The 16,129-nt window shown below is 41.7% G+C and overlaps 1 protein-coding gene across 4 annotated transcripts in view; it reads left to right on the forward strand.

Annotated features, from left to right (window-relative positions):
* Positions 1–987: 987 nt before the first annotated feature.
* PPP2R5A (protein phosphatase 2 regulatory subunit B'alpha) overlaps positions 988–16,129 on the forward strand; it is a 48,771-nt gene continuing 33,629 nt past the window's right edge. For all 4 annotated transcript variants that reach the window (XM_076334523.1, XM_076334524.1, XM_076334525.1 and 1 more), the window contains exon 1: positions 988–1,981. In XM_076334523.1, the coding sequence (XP_076190638.1) occupies positions 1,831–1,981 (151 nt within the window). In that variant the 5' untranslated portion in view covers positions 988–1,830. The remainder of the gene's footprint in view (positions 1,982–16,129) is intronic.

Genomic DNA, 16,129 nt, shown 5'->3' on the forward strand with positions numbered 1-16,129 from the left:
GCGCTCCACTCACGGTCAAACACCCTTGTAGCAGCTTCCCCCGTGAGGAGCATCTCCAGTTACCGCGTGCGGCTGCTAACGGCCTGTTGAAAGCACCAAGCGCGACTGTTGTCTTCCCAGCAGCTCTAGTACTGTCAGGCAAGCCCCTGCCCTGCCCCGCAGCCCTCACCCCGCGGGGGGCACCGGAGCCGGGATGCCCGGCTCGCTCGGCGCGCCCACGGCCCGGCCCCAAGGGCGGAGGCATACCTCGGGCTCCGCGGGAGGCCCCCAGCTGGGACAGCCGCCCTCTCCCCACACACCTTCTCTTCGCACCCCCCCGAACCCAAACCCGGGTGGGGCAGGGCGCCCGCGGCGGGAAGAGGGCCCCGGCCCGGGATCCCGGCCGCACCTCCTCCCCCCCGCCGGTCCCCCTGACGGCTCGTGTGTCCACAGAAGCGACAGCGAGCGGGCTCGGGCTCCACAAGAAGAAAAGGCCTTCGCCTCCTGCGACGGCCGCTGCGGCCAGAGGCGGCTCAGTAACGCGGCGCTGCGGCAACGGCGACGTCGCGCGCCCAACGTCCCCGCTCCGCCGCTTGCCGCCTCCGCCTCCCTCTCCCTCTCCCTCTCCCGCCCCCGCGACCGCCCCCCCTCGCCGGCGCGCATTGGCCGGCGCCCGCCCCACCCGCCATCTCCACCCCTTCCCCTTCCCTCGCGTTTTACGTCCGCCAGGAAAACCCCGCCCACCTCATCTCCCCTCCTCTCGGTTGGAGAAGCCTATTGTCAGTCATGCCGTCCCCGGTGCGCGTCCCAGCTCCCGCGTCCTCCCCAGACCCCTGCGCGGGGAGGGGGGGTGTTCCACGATCCTCTCTTTTCATTGGCTGCGCGGCGCCGTCAATCATCCAGCGCCGCCAGCTACGGCCGCTCCTCTCGCCCCTTCTTGCCCCTTTCGCGGTCACCCCCGCCCCGCCCCTTTCCCCTCCTTCCTCCCCTGAACTCTACTCACTCCGCCAAGTTGCGCGGCCGCTCGCCCGCCGGCTCCGGGGCTCTAGTGGTGCGGCTGCGGCGACACTTGTGGCGGCCCCCGGCGGAGCAGGAGGGGGCAGGATGACGGCGGGGGCGCGGGGAGCACCCGGCGGCGGTTGAAGGCGGAGAAGGGGCGTGTGGAAGCGAGCGACTGGGGAGCGGGGAGTGGAAGCTGCCTCCCCGGCGAGCTCGGCCCAGGGGCGAGTCCGGCCGATGACAGCGGGCTCGGCGCGGGCTGGCGCAGGCGAGCCCGGCTGAGGGTGACGCGGAGCGAACGAGGCGGGAGCGGGGCAGCGGCGCCGCCGAGCCCGGCCCGCGGCGGCTCGCGTCGCGCCTACCCTGAGAGAGCGGGAGCCCGGTCCCGTCCCCCGCCCCGCCGCGGGAAAGTTTGGCGCCCGCCCGCCCCGCCGGGCAAAGTTGGGGTTGGTTGCTTGTTTTTCCCTTTCCTCCTCCCCCCTTTCCGCTCCCCCGCCGGCCGCCGCTCTCCCCCGCCTCCCTGGCAGCCGGCTCCGCGCGGAGAGGAAACTGCGAGGGAAGCAGGAACTGAGGAGCGAGGCGGCAGTCCGGACCCAGGAGCCTCCCCAGCGCCCGGAAGCCAGCAGTCCCCGTCGGCACCGCCGCCGCCCCGCTCGCCGCTGGGACGCCAGCCCTCTCCTCCCCTCATCCCGTCGGTGTGGTGTGCGCGGGCGGGCGCGAGGGCAGGGAGGACTTGGTTTTGTTTTTTTTTTTTTTCCCCCTAAGCCCTTTTTTTGCCCGCCCGCTTCTCCCTCCGCTTTAATATATGCTTCTGGAGAGCGACGTCCCCCCGCGCCGCCTCACCGCCCAGCCATGTCGGCGGCCATCTCTGCCGCGGAGAAAGTGGATGGCTTCACACGGAAATCGGTGCGCAAGGCTCAGAGGCAGAAGCGCTCGCAGGGCTCCTCGCAGTTCCGCAGCCAGAGCAGCCAGGTGGAGCTCTCGCCGCTGCCCCAGCTCAAAGGTACCCGTGTGTCGTCCTTCCCCCCCGCTCCTCCTGCACGCCCCAGCCCTACGGCTACAGGTGCCGGTGCCCTCGGCTGCCCGGGGCTGCCTCTTCTGACGCCGCTTTGCCTGCCCCGCGCTGCCCTGTCGCCGCCTGTCCTGACTTGTCCCCTTCCCCCGCACCCTCTGCCCTTCAGCCGTGTCCTCCTCCGCTCCCGGTGCTTTCCAGGTAGGGACCCCGCAGGAGTAATTCTGTGCGCGGATGGGCTCGCTTCCTGTGCTCATGTAAACAAGTGTCGTACAGGTCGGTTCTCGTTTACTCCCCCGGGGACTGACTCCATTAACTCGCCATCCCTCTTCTGGGTAACTTAGGAGTAAGTGTTGGGAGGGCAGGTGTGCTTTTCCGAGGGCTTACTGCAGGAAACGTAGACGGTAAGTTGAGTTTAGGAGTGCAGGGAATTGAGCACTAAAACGTAGGAGTGAGTGGTAGCTCCTCCCACGGGGGGATTTTGCAAAGAGGAACTCTGTGCCTACCGGAGAGAGTTCGCGTTTGGCTTATTTGTTCCTTCCCATCCCTTTTGGACAGTGTTTGAATGTCGTTTTGCCTGTCTTATGTTAATGATCAGGAGTTGCCTCAGAGACCTTCTCCTGCATAGCGCTGTATGCGAACGCTCACAAGTGAATGAAAATTGTAGATGCTGCCATTGCTGACGTTAAAATAGATAGTGGAGGCTTTCTCCGTTGTACTGGAGCTAAAATCTGAAAAGGCTCACTTCGTTAGATTACAAAAATGAAACGAAAGCTAACTGCAACCTTCCACACCTTTGAACATCAAAATAAATTTCTGTATGTTTCCTCTTTTAAAAATTACAAAAATAGTTACTCGGCAGAGAATATGAACTTGTTTTTAAAGTATTTGACAGGGACCTGAAAAATAAAGGAGAGATACTACCTTAACATGTCCCAGCATATTAATTTTACTTCCACTAGTGTTAAAGTCTTAAGGTTTTTGAAGCTGCATCGTATGATGGTGGAAAAAATCTCTGATTTGCAGCAAATATCCAAAATTTGAATGAAATACAGCAAACTTAAAAATATTCCTAGATACTAAGTAATTTTTTTTCTGTGTGATTTTTATGGCTTTTACAGTCATGTCTCTAATATTTCAAGACTTTTTTTTTTCCTACTCTTGAGTGGCAGATGTAAACGAACCATAAAACTTGCTATTAGCAGAAATGTTATTAAATGCAAATAAGCTTGGGCAAGAGAGTAACAAGGGGAGGGCTGGGGTTTTTTGCATGTTTATTGCCGCGGCTTTGGATGTTACTTTTAACAGCAGCAGGGGTGTTCTTGCTGCTTGTTTTGTGCTTGCTTTTCTTTGTGAAGCTGAGTCCTGCCTTGGTACACTAGTTTGAGTTGAGGGATTTATAACCGGAATAATTTGTTTGAAATCAAGATTTAGTTTCTGCTACTCACATGCTGTTTAGACAGTATATTTTTCTCTGAGATCATTTTTATAAAACTACGCTTGAGACCTTGTAAAAGCATTTGGTAAATGTCGCACATAGGTGGCAGACTTCAGAAAGTTTGAGTCCTGATCCAGCGAACAGTTAAACATACATACTTTATGCAGGGAGTAATTCCAGCTTAAATCAGCAAAATGTCCAAGTTTATGTTCTTTGCTGAGCTGGGACTTTAATATTAAATTTTTAACTCTCTTTGATTAAGTCTTACAGTTTTGTGAGTGCACTTTTTACCTATAACAGAGAAATTTTGCATGGCATCAGCAGCTCAGATGTTCAGAAATTTGAGGCCATAAACTATCAGAAGAATTTCTTCAGTTATGCAGACTTTTATAGGAGTTTGAATTGCCTTAAATTCTTAAAGGAAAATCACATCTGTCTTTACGCTTATAATTTAAATTTAAAGACTTGCTCTCTAAACCTGCTTCAGAACATAAATTGTGGGCAAAATATACTTCTATGAGTTATAGTATCCCAACTAGCCAGTTAGCAGAAAGTCGGGCAGCACTCTTCTGCATGTTTTCTCCCTTGGGTTTGTGATGTTAGATTTGCCTTGAACGTAGCTATGGACATAGGATGATTTCTCTCCATCTGCTTGAGGTGCCCTCCTTCCCTGCCTCTCTTGAACCTCTCCTGCCCCCCAAACCAAAAAAGCTTCTAGAAAGAAAGTGTTTGCTCTCTTTATAAATGTATTGTTTTGTAAAACTTTCTTGTTCTAATCACATACGTCTTGGGAAGATGAAGCTTTGCTTTATTCTTTAAAGCCTATATGGAATTCGGTAATAGTTGCGATGCTGCCAATGTAGTATCATCTACAGAGTAGTAGCCAGCGTTCCCAGGGAGGGGCTGAAAAAGGAAAGTGCAGTCATTGTACTGATGCCTAAGGGTGCTCAGCATACACTTACGAAATTAGATTAAGACTTTTTGCTTTTCCAGATATCTTTAAATAAATGGTTAAATCTGAGGTGTTTGAAGCCCGTATTGGGAGAAAAGCAGCGTTTTGTAGATGAGAAAGCAGTTTGGTATTATGCTGCTGTAAAATATTTCATCTCGTTTATAGTTACTGTCTTGTTTCATCACTTTTAAGAAAAAAATATTCTAGAATAAGTATAAACAGTATTCTAAAACTCCCCAATAGGTTTGTCAGACTGGCCTAAAATACTTGCATCTATTTTACTGGAAGAAGAGATGTTCCAGAAGGAAAATAAAAATTACCCATCTTCTTTAAAAAGTACCTTCTTGGGTAGATGGTGTTGTGGGTTTTTTTCCTTTTATCTGGGGACTGTTGTTTGTTTGTCACTGAAATGGCCAGATCAGATTGTGTAACATGCTTTCATGGTTGTGTTGTTTGAAAGCCTGTAGCCAGATAATCTTAAAAGTACATATTTCTGGAGTTAATTGTACTGCTGCTGTGTATTACCAAAATTCCTTAATTTGGCTGCATATTGTATCACTGCTAGGAGAAGAAATACATGTGTAACTAGTAGGTAACAGTCCCAAATAATAGGTATTCTTCACTTCGGAGGTTTTCTTGGGGGAGTGAGATTGAGAGGAGGGGCAGGAAGATTGTGCGTTGTCATTAACATTCAGCTTATTTTTGTGTGTGATGATATCTATCATTTTTGGATAAAAGCGCAGCAAAACCTGACTAACGTCAGGATACATAAATCAGTAATGTGTTCTTAAGTTAGCAGGTTTCCTATGTGTTTGTTACTCAGGAGAGTGTCTATTTTACTGTTATTTAAAAGCTGAATAAGAAATACTGAAGACCCAGTGACTGTATTTAAAAGAAAAAGGAAAAACAAAAGCTTGTTAAACCTGTTAGAAGTTGAAGTTGCTTTTTTCCCCCGCATCTCCTTTTCGTTTTGTTACTTTATAGTTTACATAATACAAATCCTTTGAAAAATCTGCAGCCAAAATAACGTGCTGGTTAACAGCAGGATTTTATCACTTCATGGACAATTCTGAGAGTTTAAAAAAATCTGGCAAAGGAAGTGCTATTTTTAACGTTTTAAGAAGTGGTAATTTTGTCTTAATAGCAAGTTGTTTTAAAAAACTGCAGTAGCACATGCAGTTACCTTCATTTTTGAAAGAAGAGATACAAGTTGACCTTGGAACCTGATCTGACTCATTACAGTAAAAGTATGCATACTTGTTTCTGTCATTTTTGCTTGAAGGAGCGTGTACAAATACAGGTGGAAAATAGTAAATAGAAAACATACAACTCATTGCTTTTATTCAGCACAGTTAATATGGTCTGTCAGCTTGTAAAGCAATTACACCTTTTTTTCCTGTGTACCAAACATGTCAAGTGCAGCTGGAATGAATAAACATTTTCTGATGCCTTTATGTGATCTTCTCAATAGTGAGTATCCATTGGGGAAGATGCATGTCACTGCAGGTTTATTTCCTATATCATGCCCAGAGAACAAATACATGAAAAGAAATTCTTAGTATTCACTTCCAAATTAAACTGTCTCCCCACAGAGACAACTCTGGCCCTTACAGCAGAAGAACTGGAAAGTGGTCCAAGAATCTTTCAACCATAGGCTAGGGACGGTTCTAACAATCTCTGTGGGGCTGAGATGTACAGTGGTGAAGTATACCGGAATAAGACATTTTTAAGAAGACCTTCCAGTGTGTAGTTTCAACATTCAAATATGGGGTCTAAAATAGGTGTTAACAACAGTATTTTCTTTACTTAAACCCTTGAGAGAGAGCTTGGATTTGACTGAAAACCAGGTGCTGTGTTCAAGCTAAGCTTTTGTGGAAACGTTACAGGAAGGCCTAATAAGCTTGCTTATGGGCAAAATTTTAATGTTATTAAATCTATCGGGGTCAGTTCCGACCTTAAACTTCGAATGTTTTCAGTCATACAGTGTATGCTTCAGAGTGACAAAGGTAAGTGGAGTTACAGCTGAGAGGAATTCTCTTCTCGTATTAATATTAAGTTGCCTTTGCTCCCCAAAGGAAAATGTCCTTCAAAAATTTTAGAATGGTTTACTTTTACTACAGCCTTAATAAATATTTGTAAGTGAAATGACAGTTTTCTGTCTCAGTTTTGCACTTTTTTGTATCCCGGATGATTCATTGTTATTTCTTCTTCTGTAGTCTCCCATCCTATACCTTTTGTATTCAACATCCCTTGCAACTACAATCTTCTTGGGCGAGTTTTTCCTTAAGAGAGATAATCTTTATTTCAGATGAAGAATGAGGATGTTCTGTGAGGAATTTAGGTTTAACTCTTATGTATAATCTCAGCAGGGTGCACTATAAAGTAGTCAAAACTTTTGTTTAGTGAAGTTACAGTCTTGAGAAATAGAGAACCTATAATAGCTAAAGAAGCTTTAAGAATTTTTTTAATATTCTAATGTAGTTCCATGAAAAATGGACTGTTTAATTTTTTTCTATATTAAGGAACTGTTCCTAGTTTATGGAGTGGAACATTTAGTCTTTAATTCTTAACAAATTGACCTTTTTTTATCCTTAGACTTGAATATTTGGTCTTAGAATATACTTCCATCAAGAGCAACCCCTAAATATAGAGCCTATTGACAGTCTTCACATGAACTTTTCTATTTAAATCTTTCACATCTTCCATGTGCCAGCTTAGTATCAGATTTCTTTTTCCATATTAGTTGCTTTCTAGTCTAGTCAGATATTAGTTTTGCAGGTGCTGAATTTAATGTTAGTTGCTGTAGGAAATACAAGTGGAATTACTTATTGCTCCAGGCTATCTGATCAAAAGAAGATTATTTCAATCTACAGATTTTTTTTTTTTTTTTTTTTTTTTTTTTTTTTTAGTATCTATCTATCTTAAAATCATTCAGTGCTTTTGAAAAGCTGTCGTACCAACAGTTCTGGACAGATTAATACTCTGTTCAGGCATAGAAGGGATATGTGTTGTGTTCTTATAAAAAAAAAGACACTTCCCTTGGGAAGGGTATAAAATTCAGCTTCTATACCATTGTAGTCCTGACTCCTGTTTTAATCTAGCAGGATAAAATTATATTTATAGTCTCATAACAGTGTGTGGATTTTGAAGGTTGGAACCACAGCCTAACTAGATGAATAGGTAGTAAATAACATCTGTTGTATAAGACTCCCTTGGCGAGATGCTCTACTAGAAACTGGACTGGCAGTGACAGCTTCTTTTTAATGTCTGAATCATTGATTTTTATCAGAGAGTCACTGAACTAGTTTCTGTTAAGTTTTGCTGAGTTCATGGCCAATTAAGTTGTCTATTTCATAGTATACTTTTGACTTAAAGGCAGAGCTCATCATAGTTAAGGTCGTCTACAATTTTCCTTCACAAGACCTTATTCTCAGCTGCTTACAGCATTGCTAAACTGTTTGGACTGAAGTTTTCCATGCCAAGTATGGACAGTTTTATTTGGAACTGTTCCTCAGGCTAATTTGCTTAGTTTCGTCAAAAACAGTTCAAACTGCTTCTAAGGCTAGAGTAAAAATAAATTGTATATTGTCAATATTAAAAAAAAAATAAAAATTAACTGTCTTGAGGTTTAATGTTTGCTCTACTTTTGAGCTCAGCACATAGTTCTTAATGAAAATTGATCTAATTTGGTCCAAATTCTAAGACATGCTCAGTAGCTGTTGTAGCTCAGTAGCAAGACTGATGATTCGGTATCTACTATGCTATTCTGTACAGATACTTCAGTATCTACTGTGCTACTCTCAACTATTATGCTCAGTGAGGCTACTATGCATGGCTTTTCTTTGGTTTTCTTGTCTGTAGTAGTGCTAGGCATGGCAACTAAGTGTATGGAGAACTTGTAATGTATTCTACAAGCAGTAACCCAGAAGTGCTTTACAGGTGAGGGGACAGTATGGAAGTGGTGGGCTGATTAGAGAAGCTTAAGTGGGAAGAGAGGGCAGAAGCTAGCTCCTCACCAGTAGCTGCACTAAGTTCAGTATTTAGAGTCTCAATGTTCCTCTTGGCTGTGAAACTTTCTGGAAATGTTTCTTATCATACTCTCTTCTAGTTTCTTCATAGTTTTTCGTTGCAGCCGTGGTTTTTGAACTTCCCATGATCTTCCTGAAACTTCATGGGCTTAGGATTTTTTTGTTCTGTACATCAGGAATTGCTTGCAGATGAGTTGGTTCATCAAATTGAGAGTCTTTACTTGAGAATTGAAAATGAGGAGAACATAACTGCAGTGACCATGATTAGAACATTAAATTCACTTTTAATCAGTTCAGTAGTATTGCTTCTGGCTACTATACGTTTGGGGGGCATAGGAGTGAAGCTGAGAGAGACTGGCGAAATGTAGATGCAGGATACTAGGCCTTAGTATTTTAAGGATATGGAGGCTATGGGAAAAGACAGCAGTCTGATCAGAATTGTAGGTGACCTGTAGCCTGCTAAAGTAGTAGCATGTATTGCTGCTACGAATATGGTGAAAGGAAAAGGCTAGAGGGTTTTTTTTTAAAAAAAAAAAAAAAAAAAGATTGTGCTGTTGTGTTGCCTGGCTACCACTGGGAAAAGATTTCCATCTCGTTCCCTCTCTTTGCCATTGTTTCTCAGTATCTTACCAAATAAAGCTTTGGTGAAATTGGTAGTTTTTGTCAGCTTCATTGATATGATAGGGTCCAGAAGAGAAATACGAATTTTGCTGTGGAGCTGGGAGGTCAAGGAGCGAGTAACAACAAAAATGATATTTGCACATGTATGTTCAAGAATAGTGCTGCAAAAGGAGGATGTTATAATTCTAGTAAGTGATTTTTAAACACTTGAGAATTAAAGGCATTAAAGCTATTCCCTACCATAGCAGGAAAACTTTCAATATGTTATACAAGTTTACTTTTTCAAATTACTGATTAAAAGTTTACAACTGAGACCATCACACACTTGGAGAGTTGACAAGCTCTGGATAACAGCAGCACAGTGCGTTTTCTCAGAAGAACTGAAAGAAGAGGTGGGATGAGCAAGTTTAGAGGAGGACAGTGTAGCATGGGCCAGGAACGCTGATCTGAAGAAGAGCAGGAATAAAAAGTCACAGCAATTTGTCTGAATATGAAGGGGGAAACAGCTTTATTCCTGCTATTGCTGTATTTGAGAATTAGCAGTGGGCATCACTGCATAAACAAGTGAACTTTTAGAAGTGATTTAATAGGTTACTTTGTTTCTGTAGATAGTTGGTCCTTTAAAAACATAAACCCACAGCTTTTATTTTATTAATTTCTTCCCAAGTAAAATTTTATGGGGGGGGGGGGGAATGGGGTTGGGGAAAAAAAGTTCCAATTTAGTGTAACTGGGTAAAGCTTTTGAAAAGTGTATGATGTTTTTAATTAAAAATTCTGTGCTCACTTAAAATACGGCATATGTGTAAGACTGAAGTCCTGTTAAGCAGCATCAACTTTGGTTCCATGTGTATGTAACAAACAAGTGATGAGAACTGCATTTAGGTTTTGAATTATATATGTGAAATAAATTTGTGCATTTCAGCATGGTTGGATTCTGTAGGAAAACAATCGTTACTATTTTGAGATGAAAAATTAAGATGCATATGTCAGAACCCCCTAGAGAGTCATAGGCTGGGACCCACAGTACAGTCGGGAAGGACAAGGTTTGGTAATTTATATTTCTGTGTATTTTCCCTTAAGAGTAGGAAGCAGGAGCAAAGTAAACTCAGTACATCAAAATGGTGTAAATTGAGTTTAAAAATAGCTAAGAGAATTTTGCCAGATGGGAATATACTTAAGTGTAGGATCCCTCATTACTGAATGCTTGATGTTTACAGTTTTTGATAGAAAGAACGTAACTGTTAGAGTATGGCTAAAAATGATGAAAAAAGTAATTCCACCTTTTATTTATGAGGCAAAATGCTTAATTTAAGTGAACCGGGTAAAGAGATCCTGCAAGTGCTTAAATACTCATCTGCTCAGGATGATCTATTCCCATTGAGGTCAGTGTGAGTTAGGTCATTGAATGCAGCAGAACCAGGATTTCGCCTGTGTTTCCAGTCTAATTTAATCTTAGTTCTTCCTACTGTAACACTTATCACTATAAAGTATCTCATTATCTCATTTGTCTGAGAAAACTTTGAAAATTAAGAAACACTGGTTTAGCCAATTCTTAAAGTATGTATTTATCCAAGGAGTTAATCCAATACCTGTAACTTCCATTCAGATTTACACAGGGATTCAAGGGAAGAGGAGGTTTTTCCTTGGCTTTTGAAAAGCTAGATTGCATGTTTCCTCTGGCACAGATTTCCTGTTAAATTACTCCCCTATACATCCCCTTCACACATTTAAAATAGCTATAGTGCTAAATTAACTGCAAAATGGATTTCTGTACTTCTGTGAAGTAATGTTTAACAGCTACCCCTTGGTTTCAAATAAAAGGTATTTTTATATTGCACTCAGTGCTAATTTTGCCATGTGAGAATGACATGAGTATTTCTTCAGTTTCTGGGAGAATAGAAACAAACTTGATTTGTAATGTTGACTCGCATTTTCTAGTGTGATGTCAAACTGGAGCGACTTCATCTTACTAAAAATTTTATTCTTGGATAATGTGATGAAATGATTGGGGAAGAATAAAAGTCAATAGATTAAAAAAGAATAATATCCCACACCAGATCCACTTATGGCATACTTCATTATCAATGCTCACTAATTATAAAATACCATAATTTCAGTCAGACAGGAGTTTTGCAGTTGACTTATTAAAAAGAGAACTTACTCAAATTGTAAATACAGTTTCTGTCCTTTCAAGCTTAAAAGGTGCAAATCAATTTGTTTTGGTCTTCTGGTCAAGCAAAGTGTTTGTGTTCCTATGAATAGAGAGTGTTTTTAATACAGTACTGTATAATGGTTATTGAGCCTAAGTTTTTACTGAGTCTGTGTGGCACACAACTTTGTCACCTGCTTTTCAGCTGTCTTTATCCCCTGATAATGTACGTACAGAGTACTACAGCTGTTTGGGGGGGTAAAATAGGGAGCAGAGCTGTTCAGATTATTCTTCTTTTAATTCTTAGCGGGGTAGATGTGAAACAGTTCCTTGAGTCTACCTTGTCACAAAGTGAAGGGTTGTTTTACATCTTCAAAATTACACGTGAAAATCCAAAATTTTATTGAACGCTTACACTTCAATAAATAGTATTTCTTTAAGAGTAAATACTTGTCTTTGGGGAGAAGTATAATTAATAGTTCCTGTGTCAGGAACAAGCAGCATCATACCAATTGTCCCTTCTGATCTTTTTGATTCGACAGTCTCAGAAACTTGGTCTGTTGTCTCTTTCCCTTTCTGTAGAGTCTCTTGGGTCTTGCTGGTGATTAATTTTCCTGGCACATGAGTGAGTTACGAGGAGTAATAAGTTGCTGTGTGCCAGCCTCTCTGTGGGTGTTTTCAGCTTGTGGCTAATACAATGTAACCTGAATTAGACTTTAAAGAGCGGACCTGTTTATATACTCAGGACTTTACCTTGACTTTTATTTGTGCTCTTGTTAGGAGGACTTGGAAGCATGTATGTTTTACTGTAACAAAAACCTTTGTTGCATTTCAATATAACAGAAGCTATTTAGAAATTGTATTTTCTGTTTTGGGAAAGCAGTTTTAATTCTCAGGCCTTTGTATCAACTTTTGTAATTTTAAGTTAAAGGTTGCCATCTATTTCATATTCACATCTTCCGAGAAACAATTTCTCATTCCAGAAATCAATTGCTCTCCCCTCTTTCCCATTTTAATGACCTGGCTGTGCACGTTAATTCTGTGATAGGATTTATCACCCTTAAATTTAGCACTGTCTTCCTTAAAGAGGCAGGGTTCCTATTTTAAATTATTTCAAGATCACTATTGCCTAATAATCATGAGCTATTATACCTTCATCAAGCCAGTGAAACCATTATTTGGGCTAATGTCTTGCATGCAGGAGAGAATGCTAAACTCTTAGAGCCTCTGGTTATATTCAAGATAGGCCCATCCTGGCATATGATCAGTCATTGAAACTGCTTGATGGTTTTTAAATGAAGACAGCAAATACAGTAGCAGTGTATGCCAAAACCATAAATGAATGCACTGGGGAACATAATAGTTGGCTTACTGATGGAATAAAGCTTGTTTCAAATACAAGAGGAGTAGCATAATTGTTTTTTGAAAACATACTTTAGCTGTATAAGAAGTGAAACTTCTTTGCCTTTTATAATAAATATAGTAACACTCCGAACAAAACTTGCATATGGTTAACCATATGCAAATTGCTCAACTTCTCAGTACTTTCAAAGGCAGCATTGATTGAACTGTGTCAGGTCATAGGCAATACTTTTTTTCCTGGATTTTTTTTGTTGTTGTTGCATGTAGCTGAATTTCAGTTAGATTCTGAACTGATGGTGTGCTCTTGAGGAAACCTTTGTATTGTTCAAGTTTTACATATTTGTTAAGGATGACTTCAGGGTGTTTTATTTTTATGTTCCCGTTCCAGTGGTTGGTATGTTTGAGTTGTTTGTTTGTTTAAGGAATCAATGGTGCTTTAATTCTCCTTTTTGAGAAAGTGTGGTAGAAATGAGGTGAATTGTGGCAGACCTGGTTACTAGAGTCTTGCTATTTAACTTTTTGAGGACCAAGAGAATAATTTCTATTACTTTTTACATCTGACTGCATGTTGTCTTCAGTAATTAGACGGTAGGAAATAGGGCTATTAATATGAAAGCACTTCAGCAGGGTGCTTTCTTACTGTCTGAAGTGTCTTGGTTGACTCAAATCTTCATTACGATCAAGGGATTTAACATGGTAGTAGCTGGAGACTTAACTATATGAGATTATAAGAAAGCTTGAAAGATGGTAGAAACAAGCTAGGTAAGACACTTGCAGTTTACAGTCACTGAAAGGAGTCACGTCACAGAATTTGTGACAGATGTTGTTACATCAGCACAGGCTTTTCAGATTTTCTGGACTCATTTGTTAAGGTCAGCTGCTGGCCACGTGGAGTGGCAGATGAGACTATCTGAACAAACAATATCTGGTATTGGATGGAAGATAGCTTTCCAGGAGTACTTTTAGTAAATGACTAAAATTATCTATAGCCTAGACTTTGTAACTAACTACGTAAACCACAATGCTGTGTGTGAATAGAAGTCATTGTTGATTGTTACCCTCATCTAGTTTTACTTCTAATGTGATTTCTTTTTTCTTTTTTTTTCTTTTTGTTTTTTTTTTTTTCTTTTTCTTCCCTGGCATGTATCACAGAATTAATCTTAAATCCAGAATATTCTAATGAACAAAACTTGTGATTTCTTAGCTATTTCAAAGGAAAATGGAGATTTACTTGGATGGTGGTATGATTTTTAACAGATTGGTTGTTTTTGGCAGTTTTAATTTGACTTTACACAACTGGTTGGAGAAAGGTGTATATTAACTTGGATAAAACATGCTATAGGGACAGCTGGGTAAGTGGGGTGTCACAGTGTATTTTTGAAGTATTCATGTGGATCTCTTAGTGGAAGTCCTGCCTGATGACCATCTGCAGAATAGTTTACCTATAAGTGGAAGTACAGCAGAAGCTCAGCTCGCTATCTTGATTGTTTCTTTGCAGTCCTTTTGATTTCTGAAATGAAGAGGTTAAGTGTCAGTATGAGCACGCAGTCCGAGACAGGATCAACCAGTGTGCCTTCTGTACCTTTAATTCTGTGCTAAGTCTTTGTTTTGGTTATCTCCAATAAGTAGTATGAATTTCCTTGTACCATGTTGTTTGAGAATACCATTCTACTTTGTCTTCCAAACCTCCTTCTCTAGTGAACAAACCTACTACTGTATAGAGACCTGGTTAACTTTTAAGCTATATAGAATCATAGAATAATGTTGTTCTATCTGACTCCCTGATCTGACCTGGAAAGTCAGAGCTCTGTTTACTGAAAACACACAGAGGAACTTACTCAGCCCCTTCCAGAATTCTAGCAACAGCTGTAGACTTTGGGGTAACAGGTAATTTGAAAATACATGCTGTTGAACTCTGAACGGAGGGGGCAGGGAGAAAACCTATAACCCTAGTCTATTAAGAAATGGTACTTATTCCTTAGGGTGGCAAAGTTTTTCCATGTAGAAAACCTGAAAATACTGATGACAAGATTCCTTCGATACCTAAGGTGCTGCACGAGTGCTCGTCTGAGTAGCCCCACCAGTTTCAGTTGGGCTGTTGAGCTATCAAAAGCTGGAATTGTGGGAACAGTGTACAGAGTTGTGTACTTACAGGTGTACAGAGTTACTGGAGAATGTTACAGACTACCAGTATAGCCAAGTATACTGTGAGATTTTATACAGGGGCTACTTTTTTCTTTAAAAAGGAGCTTAAAGCAATTAAAAAAAAAAACCCAAACCAAAAAAACCCAAAAACCCAAAATGTATTATTCAAAAAAAAAGTAGCTAATTTAATTGAAAAATCCTACCTGCATGTAGGCATCTCATACCTCTATATTTGGATGATAAGTTTCCAGAGGAGACGGTGAACTAACTTAACAGCTCACTGCAGCTGAAAGGAGTTTCTGCTCCCATCACTAACCTTGTGCGAGAGCTGATACACATCAGGCCCCTCCAGAAGCCATTTAACCTCACTAATATGGCCATGTTATTGAGTTAAAGCAGCTCACAGAAGAGTCTGACAAGTTCCAGAGCCAGTGTTGAGGGATGGATGTGACTGGGAGCAGAGGAGGGAAAGGGAGGAATAAATGGCAAGGGGGTGGCGGGGAGAGAGACCTGTCTCCTTTTCATTGTCAGCCAACTATTTTGCTGCCTGTCAAGCTGCAGATATAGACTTCTGAGAACCCGGAAACATATTCTGTCTGTTCTCTGTTGTAACATCAGTTGCATCAAACCTCCATTTCTTAACAATGCTTTACCATGCCTATAACATAAACACTGACACCCAGATGCTATGAGAGATCACAACAATAATGCACACAAGAACTCCCCAGGACAAAAATAAATCTTAAATTTAGGTTAAACAGGACTCCCTATGCTTGATTTATGTAGACTAGGCCAGAGTTTACCAGACTAACTGTATCCCTGGAAAGAGCAGGCTGTAGAACAGTGTTGATAATTTACTCATGTGAAGAAACAAATAAAAAAGCAAACAAAACCAAACACTTGATGTCTCACAGTATATGTGCTCGTCTCTCCATGTCAGTGTTAGGGCTTCATTCTGCTCTAGCAGATCCCTCCACCATGGAATACAGCTGCATATAGCATAGTAAATGTAATCAGACAACAGAGACTAAATGCTAAACTTCACACTGTGGAATATGATGTAACTATGGCACGATCCTTGCCATGTATCAATCCTTGTCTGTATTTCAGTTTGTCAGGGAATTATGTAGAAGTGTAGGATAGATCACCAGGTTCAATTTACTGTAAGGAGGGATGCAGTACTTTATTCCATAATACCGTTGTCCTCGTAAGTGTTTGAAAGGCTGTATGTGAACTGCTTTAAGAGGCTGTCAGAGGAAGACTTCATGGTTGTTTCTCTGGCTTCTGCATCTTCCTGGGGTAACTGTTTCAGGAAAAAGTAGAAATATTTAATTAGAGATATTTAAAGAAAATTACTGGAAACTTGTTGCAAATGTTTGAGAGGGTTTATTTTGTATTGGCAGGGAGAGTATATTTTTTGAACTTCCAATTTGTGTAGTAGAGA

This window comes from Aptenodytes patagonicus, chromosome 3, assembly GCF_965638725.1.
Source record: "Aptenodytes patagonicus chromosome 3, bAptPat1.pri.cur, whole genome shotgun sequence".
NCBI classification, from domain to species: Eukaryota; Metazoa; Chordata; class Aves; order Sphenisciformes; family Spheniscidae; genus Aptenodytes; species Aptenodytes patagonicus.